We start from the raw sequence: 21,979 nt of genomic DNA, 5'->3' as shown, positions 1-21,979 counted from the left end.
AAAAATCTGAGGGTGTTTGGTTTTTTTGCTCCTGCTTTCAAGCTTGCTGCTATTTTAACTTCTAAATAAATCACAGGGCCTGGCCTGATGCTTTCAAATAAGTCAAGAAACATAAGACAAAAATAAAGCCATGTTGCAGTTCTGGCTTACAAAGAATGCAGCAACCATCAACTTAAACACACTAGCACAACACTACAGATGTATTTCTCTGTTCCAAAAAAGGAGCTAACAGGCTTCTTATTGTTTAGTGCAAACTAGACCAGTGTTTCTTGCCAAGTGATAAAATTGGACATCTCTCAACTGCATTTAAGCATCTCTTTCAGTGATTAAATCATTAGAATGGAAAATGTACTGAATAGAAGAGTAAAAATGCTGTTCATGTTTACAACATTTAGAATAGAATAGAATTTTTATTGGCCAAGTGTGATTGGACACACAAGGAATTTGTCTTGGTGCATATGCTCTCAGTGTACATAAAAGAAAAGATACACAATTGATGATCAATATATCAATATAAATCATAAGGATTGCCAGCAACAAGTTATAGTCATACAGTCATAAGTGGAAAGAGATTGGTGATGGGAACTATGAAACGATTAATAGTAGTGCAGATTCAGTAAATAGTCTGACAGTGTTGAGGGAATTATTTGTTTAGCAGAGTGATGGCCTTCGGGAAAAAACTGTTCTTGTGTCTAGTTGTTCTGGTGTGCAGTGCTCTATAGCGTCGTTTTGAGGGTAGGAGTTGAAACAGTTTATGTCCAGGATGCGAGGGATCTGCAAATATTTTCACGGCTCTCTTCTTGATTCGTGCAGTATACAGGTCCTCAATGGAAGGCAAGTTGGTAGCAATTATTTTTTCTGCAGTTCTAATTATCCTCTGAAGTCTGTGTTTTTCTTGTTGGGTTGCAGAACCGAACCAGACAGTTATAGAGGTGCAAATGACAGACTCAATAATTCCTCTGTAGAACTGGATCAGCAGCTCCTTGGGCAGTTTGAGCTTACTGAGTTGGCGCAGAAAGAACATTCTTTGTTGTCCTTTTTTAATGATGTTTTTGATGTTAGCTGTCCATTTGAGATCTTGCGATATGATAGAACCCAGAAATTTGAAGGTTTCTACTGTTGATACTGTGTTGTCAAGTATTGTGAGAGGTGGAAGTATGGAAGGGTTTTTCTTAAAATCTACCACCATTTCTACGGTTTTGAGTGTGTTCAGTTCCAGATTGTTTTGGTTGCACCACAAGGCTAGTCGTTCGACCTCTCGTCTATATGCGGATTCGTCATTGTCTCGAATGAGACCAATCACTGTTGTGTCATCTGCGAACTTCAGTAGCTTAACAAATGGATCATTGGAGATGCAGTCATTGGTATACAGAGAGAAGAGAAGTGGGGAGAGCACACAGCCTTGGGGGGCCCCTGTGCTAATTGTACAGGTATTTGATGTGATCTTGCTTAGCTTCACCTGCTGCTTCCTGTTTGTTAGGAAGCTTGTGATCCACTTACAAGTCTGTTCCGGTACCTGTAGCTGGTTTAGCTTAGTTAGAAGAATGTCTGGAATGATGGTATTGAATGCTGAACTAAAGTCTACAAAAAGGACCCTTGCATAGGTCTTTGGAGACTCAAGATGTTGTAGGATGTAGTGCAGAGCCATATTAACAGCATCATCTGTTGATCTATTTGCTCGGTATGCAAATTGCAAGGGGTCTAAAAGCGGATTCGTGATGGTTTTCAGGTAGGAAAGCACTAGCCTTTCAAAGGTTTTCATGACTACAGATGTTAGAGCAACTGGTCTGTAGTCATTTAGTTCCTTGATGGTGGGCTTCTTCGGCACTGGGATGATGGTAGAGCGTTTGAAGCAAGAAGGAACATAGCACATCTCTAGTGATTTATTGAAAATATGGGTGAAGATGGGGGCCAATTGGTCAGCACCAATGATTAGAATTTAGAATTTATGATTCTAAATTCAATGAAGATCAGACCAACAATCAAGAACTAAACAATACCCAATCAAAGAACTGCCGAATAAGCTAACAGTAAATAGCCCAACCAAAGAACCTCTACGATCACTTCCATCAACACTGACTAGTCAAACCACTAGTATGCACGGTCACTCACGCTCTAGTCACTTCTCGTCTGGATTATTGCAATGCTCTCTACATGGGGCTACCCCTGAAGTGCACTCGGAGGCTTCAGCTAGTCCAGAATGCAGCTGCGCGGGTGATCCCGGGTAACACCGCTCCTGCGCAGTCTGCCCTGGCTACCTGTGGTCTTTTGGGTGCATTTCAAGGTGTTGGTTACCACCTTTAAAGCGCTCCATGGCTTAGGGCCCGGGTACTTACGGGACCGCCTGCTGTTACCCTATGCCTCCCACCGACCCGTATGCTCACACAGAGAGGATCTTCTCAGGGTACCGTCCGCCAAGCAATGCCGGCTGGCAGCCCCCAGGTGAAGGGCCTTCTCTGTAGGAGCACCTACCCTCTGGAATGAACTTCCCCCTGGTTTGCGTCAATTACCTGACCTTTCGCTGTGAATTGAAAACGTATTTGTTCATCCAAGCGGGACTGGCTTAATTCTTAATTTTTAAATTTTGAATGTTTTGAATTGTGATAATTTTAAATTGGGTATTCTGTTTTATTGGGTCAAATTTGATGGTTTTTAAATTTTTCGGACATTATAGAATATGTTATTTTAATCTGTTGTTTTAAAATTGTATATTGTATTGTTTTAATCTGGCTGTACACCGCTCTGAGTCCTTCGGGAGAAGGGCGGTATAAAAATCTAAATAAATAATAAATAAATAAATAAATAAATAAATAAATAAATAAATAAATAAATAAATAAAGTATATAAATTGAGAGCAACCCATTCTTTACTGACCATCTTTAAAGCGCTCCATGGCATAGGGCCAGGCTACTTACGGAACCGCCTACTGCTACCGAATACCTCTCACCGACCCGTGCGCTCTCACAGAGAGGGACTCCTCAGGGTGCCGTCAGCTAGGCAGTGCCGTCTGGCGACACCCAGGGGAAGGGCCTTCTCTGTGGGGGCTCCCACCCTCTGGAACGAACTCCCCCCAGGACTCCGTCAACTTCCGGACCTCCGAACCTTCCGTCGCGAGCTTAAAACACACTTATTCATCTGCGCAGGACTGGATTAGTTTTTAAATTTATATTGGTTTTAAATGGTTTTTATTATTTATATTACTTTTAATTCGGCTTTGTAGAATAAGTTTTTTAACTGTGGTTTTAGTCTGTATTTATGTTTTTTACTTGCCTGTGAACCGCCCTGAGTCCCTCGGGAGATAGGGTGGTATATAAATGTGATTAATAAATAAATAAATAAATAAATACTAGCACTGATAATCTTGCCTAGTTTGTATAATGAAATGTCTGCCAGAAAACAATCAAGCTGAGAGTGCACCAAGGACCCTTCATTGAACCCCGAGTTACGAATATTCTCTTTTATTGGTAAATTTTTCTTGTTCTCATCACAGAACCAAATTCTCAAAGCCCTCTCAAATGTTGCATCTGCCATTATTTTTCAGTGCCATCCTTCAGGAATCATTTCCAAATAATAATCCAGTATAATTCAGCAGTCTTAGTTTTCATTTCTAGATTTCTCTTTCCTCATCTTTTCTACTCAGATTTTATAACTACTGTATCAAATCATACTGAATTATTTTCCATCACTTTTATGTTACTGTATGATTTTAATTCTCCTAATTTAGTAACATTCTCAGTTTATGTCTGATTCTAATTCCTCTGATGTCTGTTTTGAATTAGTGTGCTAGTTCTTTTGTAATAAACAAACTGCTCTATTTCAGAGCTCTGTGGTTAATGCTATCAGATTTTTCTTAAACATATATGTTCAATTTACACATACATGCACACACATACATATAAAATATGGATTCATGTATGTAGATCAGCATAAATTGAAATATAGTCTAAGCCAATAGAAATGAAGATAACATGTTATTGCTATTGTATTGGCTAGGCTAAAAAATTTAAAAATAAAATAAATTTCATCACAACCTAGAAAATGAAATCACAGTCTTAGGGCAATACTTGAAAGAGCATTGTTTGAAACAACCAAGATTTGTTGATGTAAGCGTGGAATAAGCAAGCTTTCTTCCAAGCTTAAAAGAATTGGAACACAAGCATTTTGTTCTCAATATGGAACACTTGGAACAGCCATATTAATAGCCCAAATAGGTTGCAAAAAATGCTTTTAAAAGGTAAAATAAGGCTCTGACGATCACAGCTGAGCCGCGCAATTGTCAGAGCCTTACCCCATTCCTCCTTTTGGCATGGCGCATGCGCAGCCAGCAAACTGGTAGTAAACCAGTTCAGATTTCACCACTGATCCAAATGATCTAACACCACAAAAAGCAGCCTTCATGGTAAAAATGAAGATCCATAATTGCCTAATTTCTTATATATGGAGAACAATAAAAGTCAAAATGAATGCTAACTCTGCAAGGAAAGCATAAAAAGATAAACAAGATAAAGAACTTGGGAGGAATGACTAATTCAGTATTGAAGACACTGAGTTTGTGATGTTATTTGATTAGAGGTACATCGGCTTTCACAAAATCATCTAGGATGAGAGGAAGGTGATAAAGCATTAGAAACAAAGGAACAGAATCCAAAGGATTCATAACACATGTTCCAATTTTCTCGTTATTGGTGTTATTTTTTAAAGACAATTGGATATTTTTAAATTTCAAAAAAATCAAGCAAAAAATTGCCAAGAATGCTTCAGGAAATACTGGTAATTCATATATGTGAATGTTTTTTTTTCTTCACAGCCACAACTTGGGGGCTCCCATGAGTTCCTCAATAATTTTTTTTCAGAGAAATTCTAACCAAATATTAATTTTCTACAAAAATAATTTTAACATTGAGATGGGAGTCAGCTAAAAATACTGGTAAAAGTACAGATGGCAATTGAACAAATATTGATTAATATACTCGAGACCAAGTCCTCTGAAGAATTTTCCAAATGGTGAAATAATATTTTAAAAATATCCTAAGATTTGGCATGTCAGAATAGGAATATTTATGCTTTCTAGTAGCAGTGAATATTTAAATATTCAGCATACATATGGAACGTATAAAAATATTTATTATTTGAACATATAAAACAAATGTGATGCTGATTTGTCCTTTTGCAAAGATTAATTAATTAATTAATTAATTTATTTATTTATTTATTTTGTCACAACAATATCTGTAGGTATCATACAAAAAGATTATACAGTATATAAACATATATGAGTAAATATAAGGAGGTATAAGCATATATATAGGAAGAAGAAAAGAAAAACAATAGGACAGGAACGGTAGGCACGTTTGTGTGCTTCTGCACGCCCCTTATGGTCCTCTTAGGAATGGGGTGAGGTCAATAGTAGAAAGTTTTTGGATAAAACTTTTAGGATTATGGGAAGAGACCACAGAGTCAGGTAAAGTATTCCAAGCACTAATGATTCTGTTACAGAAGTCATATTTTCTGCAATCTAGATTAAAGTGGTTGACATTAAGTTTAAATCTATTAGTTGCTCTAGTATTATTGCAATTAAAGCTGAAGTAGTCTTTAACAGGAAGGACATTACAATAGATGATTCTGTGACTTAAGCTTAGGTCTTGTCGAAGGCGACGGAGTTCCAAGTTTTCTAAGCCTAGGATTTCAAGTCTGGTGGGATAGGGTATTCTATTGTTTTCAGAGGAATGGAGAACTCTTCTTGTAAAATATTTCTGGACACGTTCAATTGTATTGATGTCAGAGATGTGGTGAGGGTTCCAAACAGGTGAGCTGTATTCTAGAATTGGTCTAGCAAATGTTTTATATGCTCTGGTTAGTAGTGTGGTGTTTTTGGAAAAGAAGCTATGCAAAATTAGGTTTACAACTCTTAGAGCTTTTTTTGCTATGTAGTTGCAGTGGGCTTTGGCACTTAGATCATTTGACATGAAAACTCCAAGGTCTTTAACGGGATGGGGGTCGTCTGTAAGGTAATGTCCATCTAGTATGTACTTAGTTTTTGGGTTCTTTTTTCCTATATGTAAGACTGAGCATTTGCTGGTTGAAATTTGGAGCTGCCAATTTTTAGACCAAGCGGTTAGATGATCAAGGTCGTTTTGAATGATAGAAGTATTGTCTGTGATGTTAAATAGTTTGACATCATCAGCAAAGAGAACACAATTACTTGAGATATGGTCACAAAGATCATTAATGTATAGTATAAATAGATTAAATACGTATAAATAGATTAAATACGAGTCAAGTGCAGAATATTTTTTGAGGTGGCCGTTATATAAATCATTACTTTAGAAAATAACAATCTTACCATGGACGTTAAGATTAAAATATCTTTTTGCACGTCCTGCTATGTTCTCCACAAGGCAGACATACCTGCCTGTATTTGCTATTTGAGTATTGTGAATCTATAAAAAAAAGATACACTGTAAATATCAAATATCTGAGATTTTTAATTGACTTCATATACACATTGTTAAATTTTCATTTGGCAAATAAGTAAATATATTAATATTTACTTAATAACATATAATGCTTTATTCTTTGGAATTGATTATTTGACCGGAACCTCTATTCTGTGTTGGTTCAATGTTTTTGTGGCATAAATCTTTCATATATTTTGGATGTTCTCAAAACTTTTACAAAACAAAAGATACTAGAGAAACTATAGTGAATGGTAAAATAAACTGGCTAGACAATAAAATGTTTAAAAATTAAAAACTGTTTTATTGTAGACTCACTCAATATTTTCCATGTCCCCTCTTCCCTATCAAAAAAAATAAAAAAGAAGTAATACAAGCTTTTATATTCTTCTATAACTGGAATTGCAGGATTTTGATGGCTTCACAATTGTCTCAGCCTCTTGTGATAGGATGCGGGAGTGAAACAGCATCTAATCTGCAGAAGCTAGTGCACTTCACAAACTTACCTGAAGAGTTTTTCCATCCAGTAGGAATTTGTGATGGGAATCTTCAACTATTAGCTGTCCATCTTTCTTCCAGATTATGCTTGGAGGAGGACTGCCCTCTGCTATACATTCCATCATTGCCATCTTGGACAGAAGTACAGTCAGCTCTTCAGTCACATCACCGCTGGTACCATTAAAGTATGGTGGCACTAGACAGAAAGATTAAGGAGAACAGTTTTGTACCCTTTAACTTCTTCATAACATTGCTGAGAAGACAAAAAAAGTAAGTTAGAAAGCTACAGAACAATTTTCATTCATAACGTTTTTTTCAGGTATGATCAGAGATGCATTTGCCATTGTCACAAATGACCCTTCAAGAAACAGCATGATGCATTTTTATTTGAAGGGGGAAATATTAGATATTTTCTTACTCAGAAGGGAATCTAATGTATCACATTAGTAGAATTTTCTACTTGCCATGTTTCTTCTTGTAGCCTTAGTATCTTAATATTTATATTTATTAGACATTAATATTATTAGCACACAGTAAATTATATAGAATGAAACCAAGTGAGGCCCGCCATTTAAAAGAAGAATATGTATTATTTGCAAACTCAAAAAACATCAAGTATGCTCACAAAACACACGGACATCGTATTGGATAGAATCTTCTCCGGCTTCATTAATGGCCACGCAGGTATATCGTCCAGCATCTTCACTCTGAGCTCTAGGAATCTGCAACACACGACCTCCTAGAGTAAAATAAGAGTGAACTTGCCATCCTTCTAAACACCGATCATGGGTTACTCTAAGATAAATAGATACACTTGATTCTTAATTAGAAAGAAAGACCTTAATAGACCTCATATTTTCAACCTACTTCTGAAGTTTTAGGAAGGTTAAAAAACTTAAAGCTTAAATATTGGGAAGAAGGTATATTATATCCAGAGTCAGAAAGCTTCATGGCTGTACAATGAACACTGAAAACATGTCTATAATACAGATTATATGGATTCAGGTATGAGCTGACAAATTGTCAGCTCATAGGATATGGCCTGCTAATCATGGAGAGATCAAGCTGCAAATGTAATGGAGGAAATTATTTCTAAGACACTGAAGGGCTCAAATATTGAAAGATTGATTTTTAAAGATTTTTAAAGAAATGTTTAGTCTGTCTAGTCTAGTCTAGTCTAGTCTAGTCTAGCCTAGCCTAGCCTAGCCTAGCCTAGCCTAGCCTAGCCTAGCCTAGCCTAGCCTAGCCTAGCCTAGCCTAGCCTAGCCTAGCCTAGCTAGTCTAGTCTAGTCTAGTCTAGTCTATTCTTAAAGAATCTCTTTGAATTATGCCTAGAATTAAAGCATAAGTCTTATACCATAGAACAAGGTCCCTAACCTCTGGTCCATGGCCCAGTACTGGGCCATGCAAGTGTCACACATCCATGCACAAAACTATCCCATCTCTCCGCCACTGCCACTGCCACTATTGGTGCCACTAGTCTGCAGAGCAGGAAAGAATGGGGACTGCTGCAGTAGAAGATTTATATAATGTAATCATAATTTATTCTTTTAGGAAATGTTTATTTATTTATTTATTTATTTATTTATTTATTTATTTGATTTCCATACCGCCCTTTTCCCGAAGGACTCAGGGCTGTTTACAGCCAGAATAAAACAGCATTAGCAAAAATTAAAACATTTTAAAAAACTGATTCTAACTTTGGCCACAATAAATTAAAACTATCATAAAACCCTCATAAAATCCCCACATTTAAAATTACGTTAGGCCAGCCCCGCATGGTGGAACAAAAAGGTCTTAAGCTCGTGTTTAAAGGTCCGGAGGTCAGGGAGTTGACGCAACCCCAGAGGCAGCTTATTCCAAAGAGCAGGAGCCCCCACAGAGAAGGCCCTCCCCCTGGGGGTCGCCAGTCGGCATTGTTTGACTGACGGCACCCTGAGGAGGCCCTCCCTATGGGAGCACACAGGTTGGTGGGAGGCTATTGGTGGCAGTAGGCGGTCCCGTAAATAACCCGGTCCTATGCCATGGAGCGCTTTAAAGGTGATAACCAACACTTTGAATTGCACCTGGAAGACCACCAGCAACCAGTGCAGCTTGCGCAGGAGAGGTGTTACATCGTGTTGCTCCCTCTATTACCCACGCAGCCGCATTCTGGACCAGTTGGAGCCTCCTGGTGCTCTTCAAGCCTCCTGGTGCTCTTCTTTGGCCATAATTTTCATGTTAACTCATGCAGATGAACTTTCTCTACTCTATGGCTTTTCCTCACTCCATGCTTACCATTAGTCACATGAAGGAAATATTTTATATTCATATCATTGTTTGTAAGCTTCCTAGATTCACTGTAAATGAGCAGAGAGCTATATAAATTTTCTAAATAAATAAAAATATAAAGGTTGTGTAGAACAGAGCTACCATGTTTGCAGTGTGCATTTTGAGCAGGCTGTTTAAAACAGTCAAGTGTATATGAAAAAAAAATCCAAAGGATAAAAAAGAAAGTATTTTATTATATTCATAAATATTAATCTGCTTAATACAGACCTGGAAGTATCAGCACTTTATCATTGGAACTCAATGGAAAATCCTCTTTATACCATGTAAGTACTGGAGGGGGCACAGCATTAGTTTCACAGTATAAAGACAGAGGATTGTTTACAATCACATCTTTGGTTCTTCCTCTTTGACTTCTACTTAGCACATTTCCATCTTCCCAGAATCCAAATGGTTTTCGAAAACTAGGAGGAACTGTAATATATAGGCCTCAGATTAAAAATGAAGAATAAGTATAAGGCTTTTCCAACCTTCATCACAAGAAGTATTAACAAATTTAGTGATTCTTCACCCTCTCAAGTTACAAACATTTATCTCTCCATCCGATGTACCAGTGGTGGGTTGCTACCAGTTCGTCCTGGTTTGGTGGCTCCGCCCACCTGCCCGGATGTCATCAAATATGTTCTGCACATGAGCAGAAGTGGCACACATGAGCGAACTGGTAGCAAGGTAAGTGAAACCCACCACTGCCATCTCTTATCTATAACAAATCCATAAAGTTATCATTCTTACAGTCCTGTTATCAGTAGAATGTCCATAGCCAAAAGTAACAACATATCTTATTTTAACCTTGATCAAATAAACCAACTTTGCTTTCCTTTCTACTTTTAACATTCTTACTCTTTAATTTTATTCAAATATTGTTGTAGGATTTTATTTCTCTTTATTTTTTTCTTTGCTTCATTGCACAGAGCTCTTCAAGACTTTAACAGATCTTTTTTATAAATCCAGTAAGAAAAAACATATCCAGTGACTCTTGGTTAGTTTGTTACATTTCTCTTTTAAATTTTAAAACTTCCGCCATTATTTTTTTGTAGATCCAGTGAAATAATATTTTCTAAATTATTCTCTTGGCTTAATCAGTTAGAATCCTTCATTTCAGATTCTTTGAATTCTTAACCTTAATAATTACTATTTTCCTTTCTTCAGAATTAAAGGCAGACCCACCTGCCATTTTCAGACTTCATTACTTCAATAGCATAGAAATAGTTAATGAGCAATTTCCAAAAATGATTGGAAATTGAAGTTTGCAAACTTTAAAAATCTCTGCTGCAATTGCAAACAAGATGGCTAATCCTGTTGTTAGTGCTCAAATCCATGAAAAACTACTGTCTTTAGTTTCCAGAGAGCCAGTCTCCAGAGCACATGTGGATCTCCCACCCAAAAATATTTCCAAGGAACCAATCTATTCACCAGTTCCTTGATCTTTGTTGAAGTCATCAGCTCTGCTTTAGCAGAGACATCTTCAATTCCACAAACCTCACCCAAAAGTCCAAAATAACTTGGATCCGCATTTACTGTATTTCCCTAAAATAAGACCTCCCCTGATAATAAGCCCTCCCCAAAATAAACCCTCCCCCTAAAATAAGCCCTCCCCCAAAAATAAGCCTTCCCCAAAAATATTTAAATGCATGCACAGCTGGTCCCCACCATTTCCTCTGGTTAGGGTTAGGGAGACAGAGCTGAAAATCAGGTAAGATGGCAAGAGGATCCCCATATTGCTCCACACGCCCCAAAATAATAAGGCCAAGGGTTCAAAAATATATAAGACAGGGTCTTATTTTGGGGAAAACATGGCAATCATTGTGGTGACTGGCCCATTAAAACAGTTGGAAAGTTATTTTTGAACAAACTTCTCAAACTTAACTTCCTAAGAAATCATAACTATAGTACATGCGGTTCATGCTACCAATATCCCAAGAAAGATTAACAATACTTTTTACTTGATATTGTTACCAATTTTACTAGGTAAATTTGGGGAGACAACAGCCCCCAACAAAATGACAATATGTTCATTTGCACCTTAAAAACAATTTTCATAGTGTCCTCTTTTTCTCCAAATGTATCATGTTAGCAATCCATTTTACTAATTAATGGTATAAATAACTATTTGTAAATTTATAGTAACTACACAGAAGTTGTGATTAGCTAGAGGTCACCAAGTTGGAGAAGACTGATCTTTATAAATAATCAAAGCAATACCTTGTATACTGACATCAAACTCCAGCTCATCTTCGCCAGCTATGTTTGAAGCAACACAACTGTATCGGCCAGTGTCAGATATCCGAGTTGCCTTAATTTGAAGGATGTGTCCATCACCTTGGATTGTTAGATGATCATCTGATGTAATAGGCTATGATGGAATTATCCAAAAGGACACATGAGCATTTTCTACAATGTACAAATAATGTACAATGTACAAATTTGTTGCTTATATCCTTACAATTTATACTGTAATTGATTGTTTTCTGATTGCTTAGTTGTAGCCTATGACTATCATTAAGTGTTAAATTTGTACCCTATGACTATCATTAAGTGTTGTAAGTGTTGTACCTTGATGAGGGTATCTTTTCTTTTATGTACTCTGAGATCATATGCACCAAGACAAATTCCTTGTGTGTCCAATCACACTTGGCCAATAAAAAATTCTATTCTATTCTATTCTATTCTATTCTATTCTAGTCTAGTCTAGTCTAGTCTAGTCTAGTCTAGTCTAGTCTAGTCTAGTCTAGTCTAGTCTATAAAGTGTACCTATAAATCACATGGTCAATTAAACCGAACTCATAAAATAAAAAAAAACCAGTCAAGCCAAACTCAGCAATGCATTGTGGCCTGTCTGCTTTGGCAAGAGATTTGAAGTCCCGCCCCCCCAAAAAAATAAAATTTTATTTTATATAATTATAAAGCAAGATAAGATATGAAATTTCTATTTCTGAACACTTGGAGCCTTCTACTGAGAGATGCTTGAAACACATCCATTTCCCTTATTTTATTGCAGTATTACAGAGAGAAAGGTACATTCGACTGGTAAGCTGCACATGCACCTCAAGTTATGCAAAATATAGAGATTTAAGGGTTGTTTTTTTCTGTTGCTTCCATTCCACAGTTGAGAACATTGCTAAGTTATACATTTTTGCTGATTGGCAAGTTAAAAATATTTAAGAACATAAAATTTAAAGAAAATTATATTATACTTTCCTTTACTTTGTCAAAAGAATTAAGATCAATAACCCTATTAATGTACTTATTATTCATAGGAATTCTAACAAATACCAAAGGGCAAGTTTTGAAAAAAAATTACATTACTTAGAATTTCTAAAAAATTACTACTTTTGTTTATATAGTCAATGTCTATAACTGCCCAAAGTCACTTGGTCTGAGATGGATGGATGGATGGATGGATGGATGGATGAGACATGCTCTCTTGTTAATTTCAATAAAATATTGACAGCCAAAAAATAATATTCCACATACCAAAAGATTCAAGGAGAGCAAAAATATGAAAAGTGTATGAAGTATAAGTACTAGGTAATAAATAATATGAAAAATACTTCGAAGTATTAAAATGCTGATAGGGAAGTGCAAAGAGAAGAAATTCAGAACTGGAAAGAATCGCATTTCCTAACTGAAAACTAGAAAAGCAAAAGTCCAAAATTGCAAGGGACAAAGCAGAATGCAATGGATACATCCTTCAACATCCTGCAATTATTGTATAACCTCATGACAAGATAGATGGCAAATAAATGTAACAAATAATAATAATTGTTGAAAGAGAACAGGACTTCCTATAGCTTTGGCACATTGTGTTTTGGAAAATTTGATGAAAGGAAGAAGAGACATTGCTATAAAGAAGTTTTCTGGTTTCTCTAAGACAAATATTTGTTGTAAGAAATTATCTTTATGACTGGCCTCTCTATCCTTGTACCATCTGATGCCAGCAGCAGGAATTGCATGGACTTCACATTCCAGGGTAAGACTGTTGTTCACTCTGATTTTCACCTCCTTAGGGGACAAGCCCAAGCCTGATAAATGGCCTCTGCTTATTGTAGGAGGAACTGCCAAAAAAAGATAAATATAAAAATAAAGCCACCAAACTGAAATGGGATTTCTCATTTTGACACTCACAGTGTTGTCAGGAAAAAAAAGGTAAATGTAAGTAGCAGTGCATCAGAAGTGGCCTGCTTATAAGGCCAAATCACATCAGCAATCACTTATTAAGTCACACAGCAAAGTAGCATTTCCTGGTTAGTTACACACAAATAATTCACAGGAATGTAAGTAGACCTGTAAGGTCAATTCAAATAAGCAAACTCTTCACTAGATGTCATAAACTGAAGGATGGATAATGATACCAAAGCATTTAGCACAGGGGTGAAATCCAGCAGGTTCTGAAAGGTTCTGGAGAAATGGTAGCGGAAATTTTGAGCAGTTCGGACAACTGATAGCGGAAATTTTGAGTAGTTCAGAGAACCGGTAAATACCACTTCTGGCTGGCCCCAGAGTGAGGTGGGAATGGAGTGTTTGCAATATCCTTCCCCTGCCACGCCCACCAAGCCACACCACACCCACCAAGCCATGCCCACAGAACCAGTAGTAAAAAAAATTGGATTTCTGGTGAAATGCGGGCAGTGCAGAAAGAGAGGAGACGACAGGCAATGCTGTGCTTGGACTACAGATGGATAAAATGTCTTATTTCCTTAGGTTTCAAAATTTGGAAGAAGTGGACCAAGAAGACTTGAGAGATGTTGTGACTAAATTGTTGGGAGAATTTCTTGGGAGAAGTGTTGATTTCATGAATTGGGATGTGGATCGAGTTTATAGAGTTAATTCGCAATATGCACGCACGCATGCAGTTCCCAGAGAGGTTCATGTCAAATTTGTGAGAAGAGAGACGAGATGAAATTCTTAGAAAACATAGGAGTGGGGCACTGATTTACAGGGGCAGGGAGATAGCCATTCTGAGGCAGATTCCCAGACAGGTACGTGAAAAAGAAAGAAAGACCTTAATAGACCTCATATTTTCAACCTACTTCTGAAGTTTTAGGAAGGTTAAAAACTTAAAGCTTAAATATTGGGAAGAAGGTATATTATATCCAGAGTCAGAAAGCTTCATGGCTGTACAATGAACACTGAAAACATGTCTATAATACAGATTATATGGATTCAGGTATGATCAGAGATGCATTTGCCATTGTCACAAATGACCCTTCAAGAAACAGCATGATGCATTTTTATTTGAAGGGGGAAATATTAGATATTTTCTTACTCAGAAGGGAATCTAATGTATCACATTAGTAGAATTTTCTACTTGCCATGTTTCTTCTTGTAGCCTTAGTATCTTAATATTTATATTTATTAGACATTAATATTATTAGCACACAGTAAATTATATAGAATGAAACCAAGTGAGGCCCGCCATTTAAAAGAAGAATATGTATTATTTGCAAACTCAAAAAACATCAAGTATGCTCACAAAACACACGGACATCGTATTGGATAGAATCTTCTCCGGCTTCATTAATGGCCACGCAGGTATATCGTCCAGCATCTTCACTCTGAGCTCTAGGAATCTGCAACACACGACCTCCTAGAGTAAAATAAGAGTGAACTTGCCATCCTTCTAAACACGATCATGGGTTACTCTAAGATAAATAGATACACTTGATTCTTAATTAGAAAGAAAGACCTTAATAGACCTCATATTTTCAACCTACTTCTGAAGTTTTAGGAAGGTTAAAAAACTTAAAGATGCAATTTGGAGATGGTTTTTAAGAATAATTAGGCAATTTATGGAGAGCAAACAGCACAGATTATAATCAATGGTAGCTTAACAGAACCTTTTAAGATTGCGAAAGGAACAAGACAGGGCTGTTTACAGTCAGAATAAAACAACATTAGCAAAAATTAAAACATTTTAAAAAACTGATTCTAAATTTGGCCACAATAAATTAAAACTGTCATAAAACCCACATAAAAATCCCCACATTTAAAAAAATTGCATTAGGCCAGACTCGCACGGTGGAACAAAAAGGTTTTAAGTTCACATTTAAAGGTCCAGAGGTCAGGGAGTTGAAGCAACCGCGGAGGGAGCTCATTCCAAAGAGCAGGAGCCCCCACAGAGAAGGCCCTCCCCCTGGGGGTTGCCAGTCGACATTGTTTGACTGACGGCACCCTGAGGAGGCCCTCCCTATGGGAGCACACAGGTCGGTGGGAGGCTATTGATGGCAGTAGGCGGTCTTGTAAATAACCTGGTCCTATGCCACGGAGCGCTTTAAAGGTGATAACCAACACCTTGAATTGCACCCGGAAGACCAGTGCAGCCTGCGCAGGAGAGGTGTTACGTGGGAGCATCATGTTGCTCCCTCTATTATCCGCGCAGCCGCATTCTGGACCAGTTGGAGCCTCCTGGTGCTCTTCAAGCCTCCTGGTGCTCTTCAAGCCTCCTGGTGCTCTTCAAGCCTCCTGGTGCTCTTCAAGCCTCCTGGTGCTCTTCAAGCCTCCTGGTGCTCTTCAAGCCTCCTGGTGCTCTTCAAGCCTCCTGGTGCTCTTCAAGCCTCCTGGTGCTCTTCAAGCCTCCTGGTGCTCTTCAAGCCTCCTGGTGCTCTTCAAGCCTCCTGGTGCTCTTCAAGCCTCCTGGTGCTCTTCAAGCCTCCTGGTGCTCTTCAAGCCTCCTGGTGCTCTTCTTGGCCATAATTTTCATGTTAACTCATGCAGATGAACTTTCTCTACTCTATGGCTTTTCCTCACTCCATGCTTACCATTAGTCACATGAAGGAAATATTTTATATTCATATCATTGTTTGTAAGCTTCCTAGATTCACTGTAAATGAGCAGAGAGCTATATAAATTTTCTAAATTATTCTCTTGGCTTAATCAGTTAGAATCCTTCATTTCAGATTCTTTGAATTCTTAACCTTAATAATTACTATTTTCCTTTCTTCAGAATTAAAGGCAGACCCACCTGCCATCTCTTATCTATAACAAATCCATAAAGTTATCATTCTTACAGTCCTGTTATCAGTAGAATGTCCATAGCCAAAAGTAACAACATATCTTATTTTAACCTTGATCAAATAAACCAACTTTGCTTTCCTTTCTACTTTTAACATTCTTACTCTTTAATTTTATTCAAATATTGTTGTAGGATTTTATTTCTCTTTATTTTTTTCTTTGCTTCATTGCACAGAGCTCTTCAAGACTTTAACAGATCTTTTTTATAAATCCAGTAAGAAAAAACATATCCAGTGACTCTTGGTTAGTTTGTTACATTTCTCTTTTAAATTTTAAAACTTCCGCCATTATTTTTTGTAGATCCAGTGAAATAATATTTTCTAAATAAATAAAATATAAAGGTTGTGTAGAACAGAGCTACCATGTTTGCAGTGTGCATTTTGAGCAGGCTGTTTAAAACAGTCAAGTGTATATGAAAAAAAATCAGTACAATTATGGAGGCTACGGCCTATGTGGAGGAACACAAAGCCTTCCTGGAATCAGATGACCCAGGAATTGAAGAAGGGAGGTTATAGATCATGGGGCTGAGCGGCTGCCGCTGTTGCGGCCCTGGAGTTGGGTCAGGCTGAACCCAGAGTTCTGAGATCCAAAACTAGGAGGAACTGTAATATATAGGCCTCAGATTAAAAATGAAGAATAAGTATAAGGCTTTTCCAACCTTCATCACAAGAAGTATTAACAAATTTAGTGATTCTTCACCTCTCAAGTTACAAACATTTATCTCTCCATCCGATGTACCAGTGGTGGGTTGCTACCAGTTCGTCCTGGTTTGGTGGCTCCACCTGCCCGGATGTCATCAAATATGTTCTGCACATGAGCAGAAGTGGCACATGAGCGAACTGGTAGCAAGGTAAGTGAAACCCACCACTGCCATCTCTTATCTATAACAAATCCATAAAGTTATCATTCTTACAGTCCTGTTATCAGTAGAATGTCCATAGCCAAAAGTAACAACATATCTTATTTTAACCTTGATCAAATAAACCAACTTTGCTTTCCTTTCTACTTTTAACATTCTTACTCTTTAATTTTATTCAAATATTGTTGTAGGATTTTATTTCTCTTTATTTTTTTCTTTGCTTCATTGCACAGAGCTCTTCAAGACTTTAACAGATCTTTTTTATAAATCCAGTAAGAAAAAACATATCCAGTGACTCTTGGTTAGTTTGTTACATTTCTCTTTTAAATTTTAAAACTTCCGCCATTATTTTTTTGTAGATCCAGTGAAATAATATTTTCTAAATTATTCTCTTGGCTTAATCAGTTAGAATCCTTCATTTCAGATTCTTTGAATTCTTAACCTTAATAATTACTATTTTCCTTTCTTCAGAATTAAAGGCAGACCCACCTGCCATTTTCAGACTTCATTACTTCAATAGCATAGAAATAGTTAATGAGCAATTTCCAAAAATGATTGGAAATTGAAGCTTGCAAACTTTAAAAATCTCTGCTGCAATTGCAAACAAGATGGCTAATCCTGTTGTTAGTGCTCAAATCCATGAAAAACTACTGTCTTTAGTTTCAGAGAGCCAGTCTCCAGAGCACATGTGGATCTCCACCCAAAAATATTTCAAGGAACCAATCTATTCACCAGTTCCTTGATCTTTGTTGAAGTCATCAGCTCTGCTTTAGCAGAGACATCTTCAATTCCACAAACCTCACCCAAAAGTCCAAAATAACTTGGATCCGCATTTACTGTATTTCCTAAAATAAGCCCTCCCAAAATAAACCCTCCCCTAAAATAAGCCCTCCCAAAATAAACCCTCCCCTAAAATAAGCTCTCCCCAAAATATTTAAGTGCATGCACAGCTGGTCCCCACCATTTCCTCTGCTTAGGGTTAGGGAGACAGAGCTGGAAATCAGGTAAGATGGCAAGAGGATCCCCATAATGCTCCACACGCCCCAAAATAATAAGGCCAAGGGTTCAAAAATATATAAGACAGGGTCTTATTTTGGGGAAAACATGGCAATCATTGTGGTGACTGGCCCATTAAAACAGTTGGAAAGTTATTTTTGAACAAACTTCTCAAACTTAACTTCCTAAGAAATCATAACTATAGTACATGCGGTTCATGCTACCAATATCCCAAGAAAGATTAACAATACTTTTTACTTGATATTGTTACCAATTTTACTAGGGGTAAATTTGGGGAGACAACAGCCCCCAACAAAATGACAATATGTTCATTTGCACCTTAAAAACAATTTTCATAGTGTCCTCTTTTTCTCCAAATGTATCATGTTAGCAATCCATTTTACTAATTAATGGTATAAATAACTATTTGTAAATTTATAGTAACTACACAGAAGTTGTGATTAGCTAGAGGTCACCAAGTTGGAGAAGACTGATCTTTATAAATAATCAAAGCAATACCTTGTATACTGAAAGAGGTAATTTGCAGTTAAAATCTCTGCTGCAATTGCAAACAAGATGGCTAATCCTGTTGTTAGTGCTCAAATCCATGAAAAACTACTGTCTTTAGTTTCAGAGAGCCAGTCTCCAGAGCACATGTGGATCTCCACCCAAAAATATTTCAAGGAACCAATCTATTCACCAGTTCCTTGATCTTTGTTGAAGTCATCAGCTCTGCTTTAGCAGAGACATCTTCAATTCCACAAACCTCACCCAAAAGTCCAAAATAACTTGGATCCGCATTTACTGTATTTCCCTAAAATAAGACCTCCCCTGATAATAAGCCCTCCCCAAAATAAACCCTCCCCCTAAAATAAGCCCTCCGCCAAAAATAAGCCTTCCCCAAAAATATTTAAATGCATGCACAGCTGGTCCCCACCATTTCCTCTGGTTAGGGTTAGGGAGACAGAGCTGAAAATCAGGTAAGATGGCAAGAGGATCCCCATATTGCTCCACACGCCCCAAAATAATAAGGCCAAGGGTTCAAAAATATATAAGACAGGGTCTTATTTTGGGGAAAACATGGCAATCATTGTGGTGACTGGCCCATTAAAACAGTTGGAAAGTTATTTTTGAACAAACTTCTCAAACTTAACTTCCTAAGAAATCATAACTATAGTACATGCGGTTCATGCTACCAATATCCCAAGAAAGATTAACAATACTTTTTACTTGATATTGTTACCAATTTTACTAGGGGTAAATTTGGGGAGACAACAGCCCCCAACAAAATGACAATATGTTCATTTGCACCTTAAAAACAATTTTCATAGTGTCCTCTTTTTCTCCAAATGTATCATGTTAGCAATCCATTTTACTAATTAATGGTATAAATAACTATTTGTAAATTTATAGTAACTACACAGAAGTTGTGATTAGCTAGAGGTCACCAAGTTGGAGAAGACTGATCTTTATAAATAATCAAAGCAATACCTTGTATACTGACATCAAACTCCAGCTCATCTTCGCCAGCTATGTTTGAAGCAACACAACTGTATCGGCCAGTGTCAGATATCCGAGTTGCCTTAATTTGAAGGATGTGTCCATCACCTTGGATTGTTAGATGATCATCTGATGTAATAGGCTATGATGGAATTATCCAAAAGGACACATGAGCATTTTCTACAATGTACAAATAATGTACAATGTACAAATTTGTTGCTTATATCCTTACAATTTATACTGTAATTGATTGTTTTCTGATTGTAGTTGTAGCCTATGACTATCATTAAGTGTTAAATTTGTACCCTATGACTATCATTAAGTGTTGTAAGTGTTGTACCTTGATGAGGTATCTTTTCTTTTATGTACTCTGAGATCATATGCACCAAGACAAATTCCTTGTGTGTCCAATCACACTTGGCCAATAAAAAATTCTATTCTATTCTATTCTATTCTATTCTATTCTAGTCTAGTCTAGTCTAGTCTAGTCTAGTCTAGTCTAGTCTAGTCTAGTCTAGTCTAGTCTATAAAGTGTACCTATAAATCACATGGTCAATTAAACCGAACTCATAAAATAAAAAAAAACCAGTCAAGCCAAACTCAGCAATGCATTGTGGCCTGTCTGCTTTGGCAAGAGATTTGAAGTCCCGCCCCCCCAAAAAAATAAAATTTTATTTTATATAATTATAAAGCAAGATAAGATATGAAATTTCTATTTCTGAACACTTGGAGCCTTCTACTGAGAGATGCTTGAAACACATCCATTTCCCTTATTTTATTGCAGTATTACAGAGAAAGGTACATTCGACTGGTAAGCTGCACATGCACCTCAAGTTATGCAAAATATAGAGATTTAAGGGTTGTTTTTTTCTGTTGCTTCCATTCCACAGTTGAGAACATTGCTAAGTTATACATTTTTGCTGATTGGCAAGTTAAAAATATTTAAGAACATAAAATTTAAAGAAAATTATATTATACTTTCCTTTACTTTGTCAAAAGAATTAAGATCAATAACCCTATTAATGTACTTATTATTCATAGGAATTCTAACAAATACCAAAGGGCAAGTTTTGAAAAAAAATTACATTACTTAGAATTTCTAAAAAATTACTACTTTTGTTTATATAGTCAATGTCTATAACTGCCCAAAGTCACTTGGTCTGAGATGGATGGATGGATGGATGGATGGATGGATGAGACATGCTCTCTTGTTAATTTCAATAAAATATTGACAGCCAAAAAATAATATTCCACATACCAAAAGATTCAAGGAGAGCAAAAATATGAAAAGTGTATGAAGTATAAGTACTAGGTAATAAATAATATGAAAATATCAAGTATTAAAATGCTGATAGGGAAGTGCAAAGAGAAGAAATTCAGAACTGGAAAGAATCGCATTTCCTAACTGAAAACTAGAAAAGCAAAAGTCCAAAATTGCAAGGGACAAAGCAGAATGCAATGGATACATCCTTCAACATCCTGCAATTATTGTATAACCTCATGACAAGATAGATGGCAAATAAATGTAACAAATAATAATAATTGTTGAAAGAGAACAGGACTTCCTATAGCTTTGGCACATTGTGTTTTGGAAAATTTGATGAAAGGAAGAAGAGACATTGCTATAAAGAAGTTTTCTGGTTTCTCTAAGACAAATATTTGCTGTAAGAAATTATCTTTATGACTGGCCTCTCTATCCTTGTACCATCTGATGCCAGCAGCAGGAATTGCATGGACTTCACATTCCAGGGTAAGACTGTTGTTCACTCTGATTTTCACCTCCTTAGGGGACAAGCCCAAGCCTGATAAATGGCCTCTGCTTATTGTAGGAGGAACTGCCAAAAAAAAAATAATATAAAAATAAAGCCACCAAACTGAAATGGGATTTCTCATTTTGACACTCACAGTGTTGTCAGGAAAAAAAAGGTAAATGTAAGTAGCAGTGCATCAGAAGTGGCCTGCTTATAAGGCCAAATCACATCAGCAATCACTTATTAAGTCACACAGCAAAGTAGCATTTCCTGGTTAGTTACACACAAATAATTCACAGGAATGTAAGTAGACCTGTAAGGTCAATTCAAATAAGCAAACTCTTCACTAGATGTCATAAACTGAAGGATGGATAATGATACCAAAGCATTTAGCACAGGGGTGAAATCCAGCAGGTTCTGAAAGGTTCTGGAGAAATGGTAGCGGAAATTTTGAGCAGTTCGGACAACTGATAGCGGAAATTTTGAGTAGTTCAGAGAACCGGTAAATACCACTTCTGGCTGGCCCCAGAGTGAGGTGGGAATGGAGTGTTTGCAATATCCTTCCCCTGCCACGCCCACCA

General features: G+C 36.9%; 1 protein-coding gene across 1 annotated transcript in view; it reads right to left on the bottom strand.

The window, feature by feature from the left end:
• HMCN1 (hemicentin 1) overlaps nucleotides 1-21,979 on the bottom strand; it is a 292,886-nt gene that overhangs the window by 87,339 nt on the left and 183,568 nt on the right. The window contains exons 52-57 of the mRNA XM_058177873.1: nucleotides 21,337-21,482; nucleotides 19,639-19,789; nucleotides 9,492-9,695; nucleotides 7,579-7,692; nucleotides 6,962-7,149; nucleotides 6,344-6,440 (exon numbers count right to left, since the gene is read on the bottom strand). Of these exons, the coding sequence (XP_058033856.1) occupies nucleotides 6,344-6,440; nucleotides 6,962-7,149; nucleotides 7,579-7,692; nucleotides 9,492-9,695; nucleotides 19,639-19,789; nucleotides 21,337-21,482 (900 nt within the window). The remainder of the gene's footprint in view (nucleotides 1-6,343; nucleotides 6,441-6,961; nucleotides 7,150-7,578; nucleotides 7,693-9,491; nucleotides 9,696-19,638; nucleotides 19,790-21,336; nucleotides 21,483-21,979) is intronic.

The sequence above is a fragment of the Ahaetulla prasina genome, chromosome 3 (genome assembly GCF_028640845.1).
Source record: "Ahaetulla prasina isolate Xishuangbanna chromosome 3, ASM2864084v1, whole genome shotgun sequence".
NCBI classification, from domain to species: Eukaryota; Metazoa; Chordata; class Lepidosauria; order Squamata; family Colubridae; genus Ahaetulla; species Ahaetulla prasina.
The sequence above is the reverse complement of the archived record's forward strand: the minus strand, read 5'-3'. Positions and strand labels throughout refer to the sequence as shown.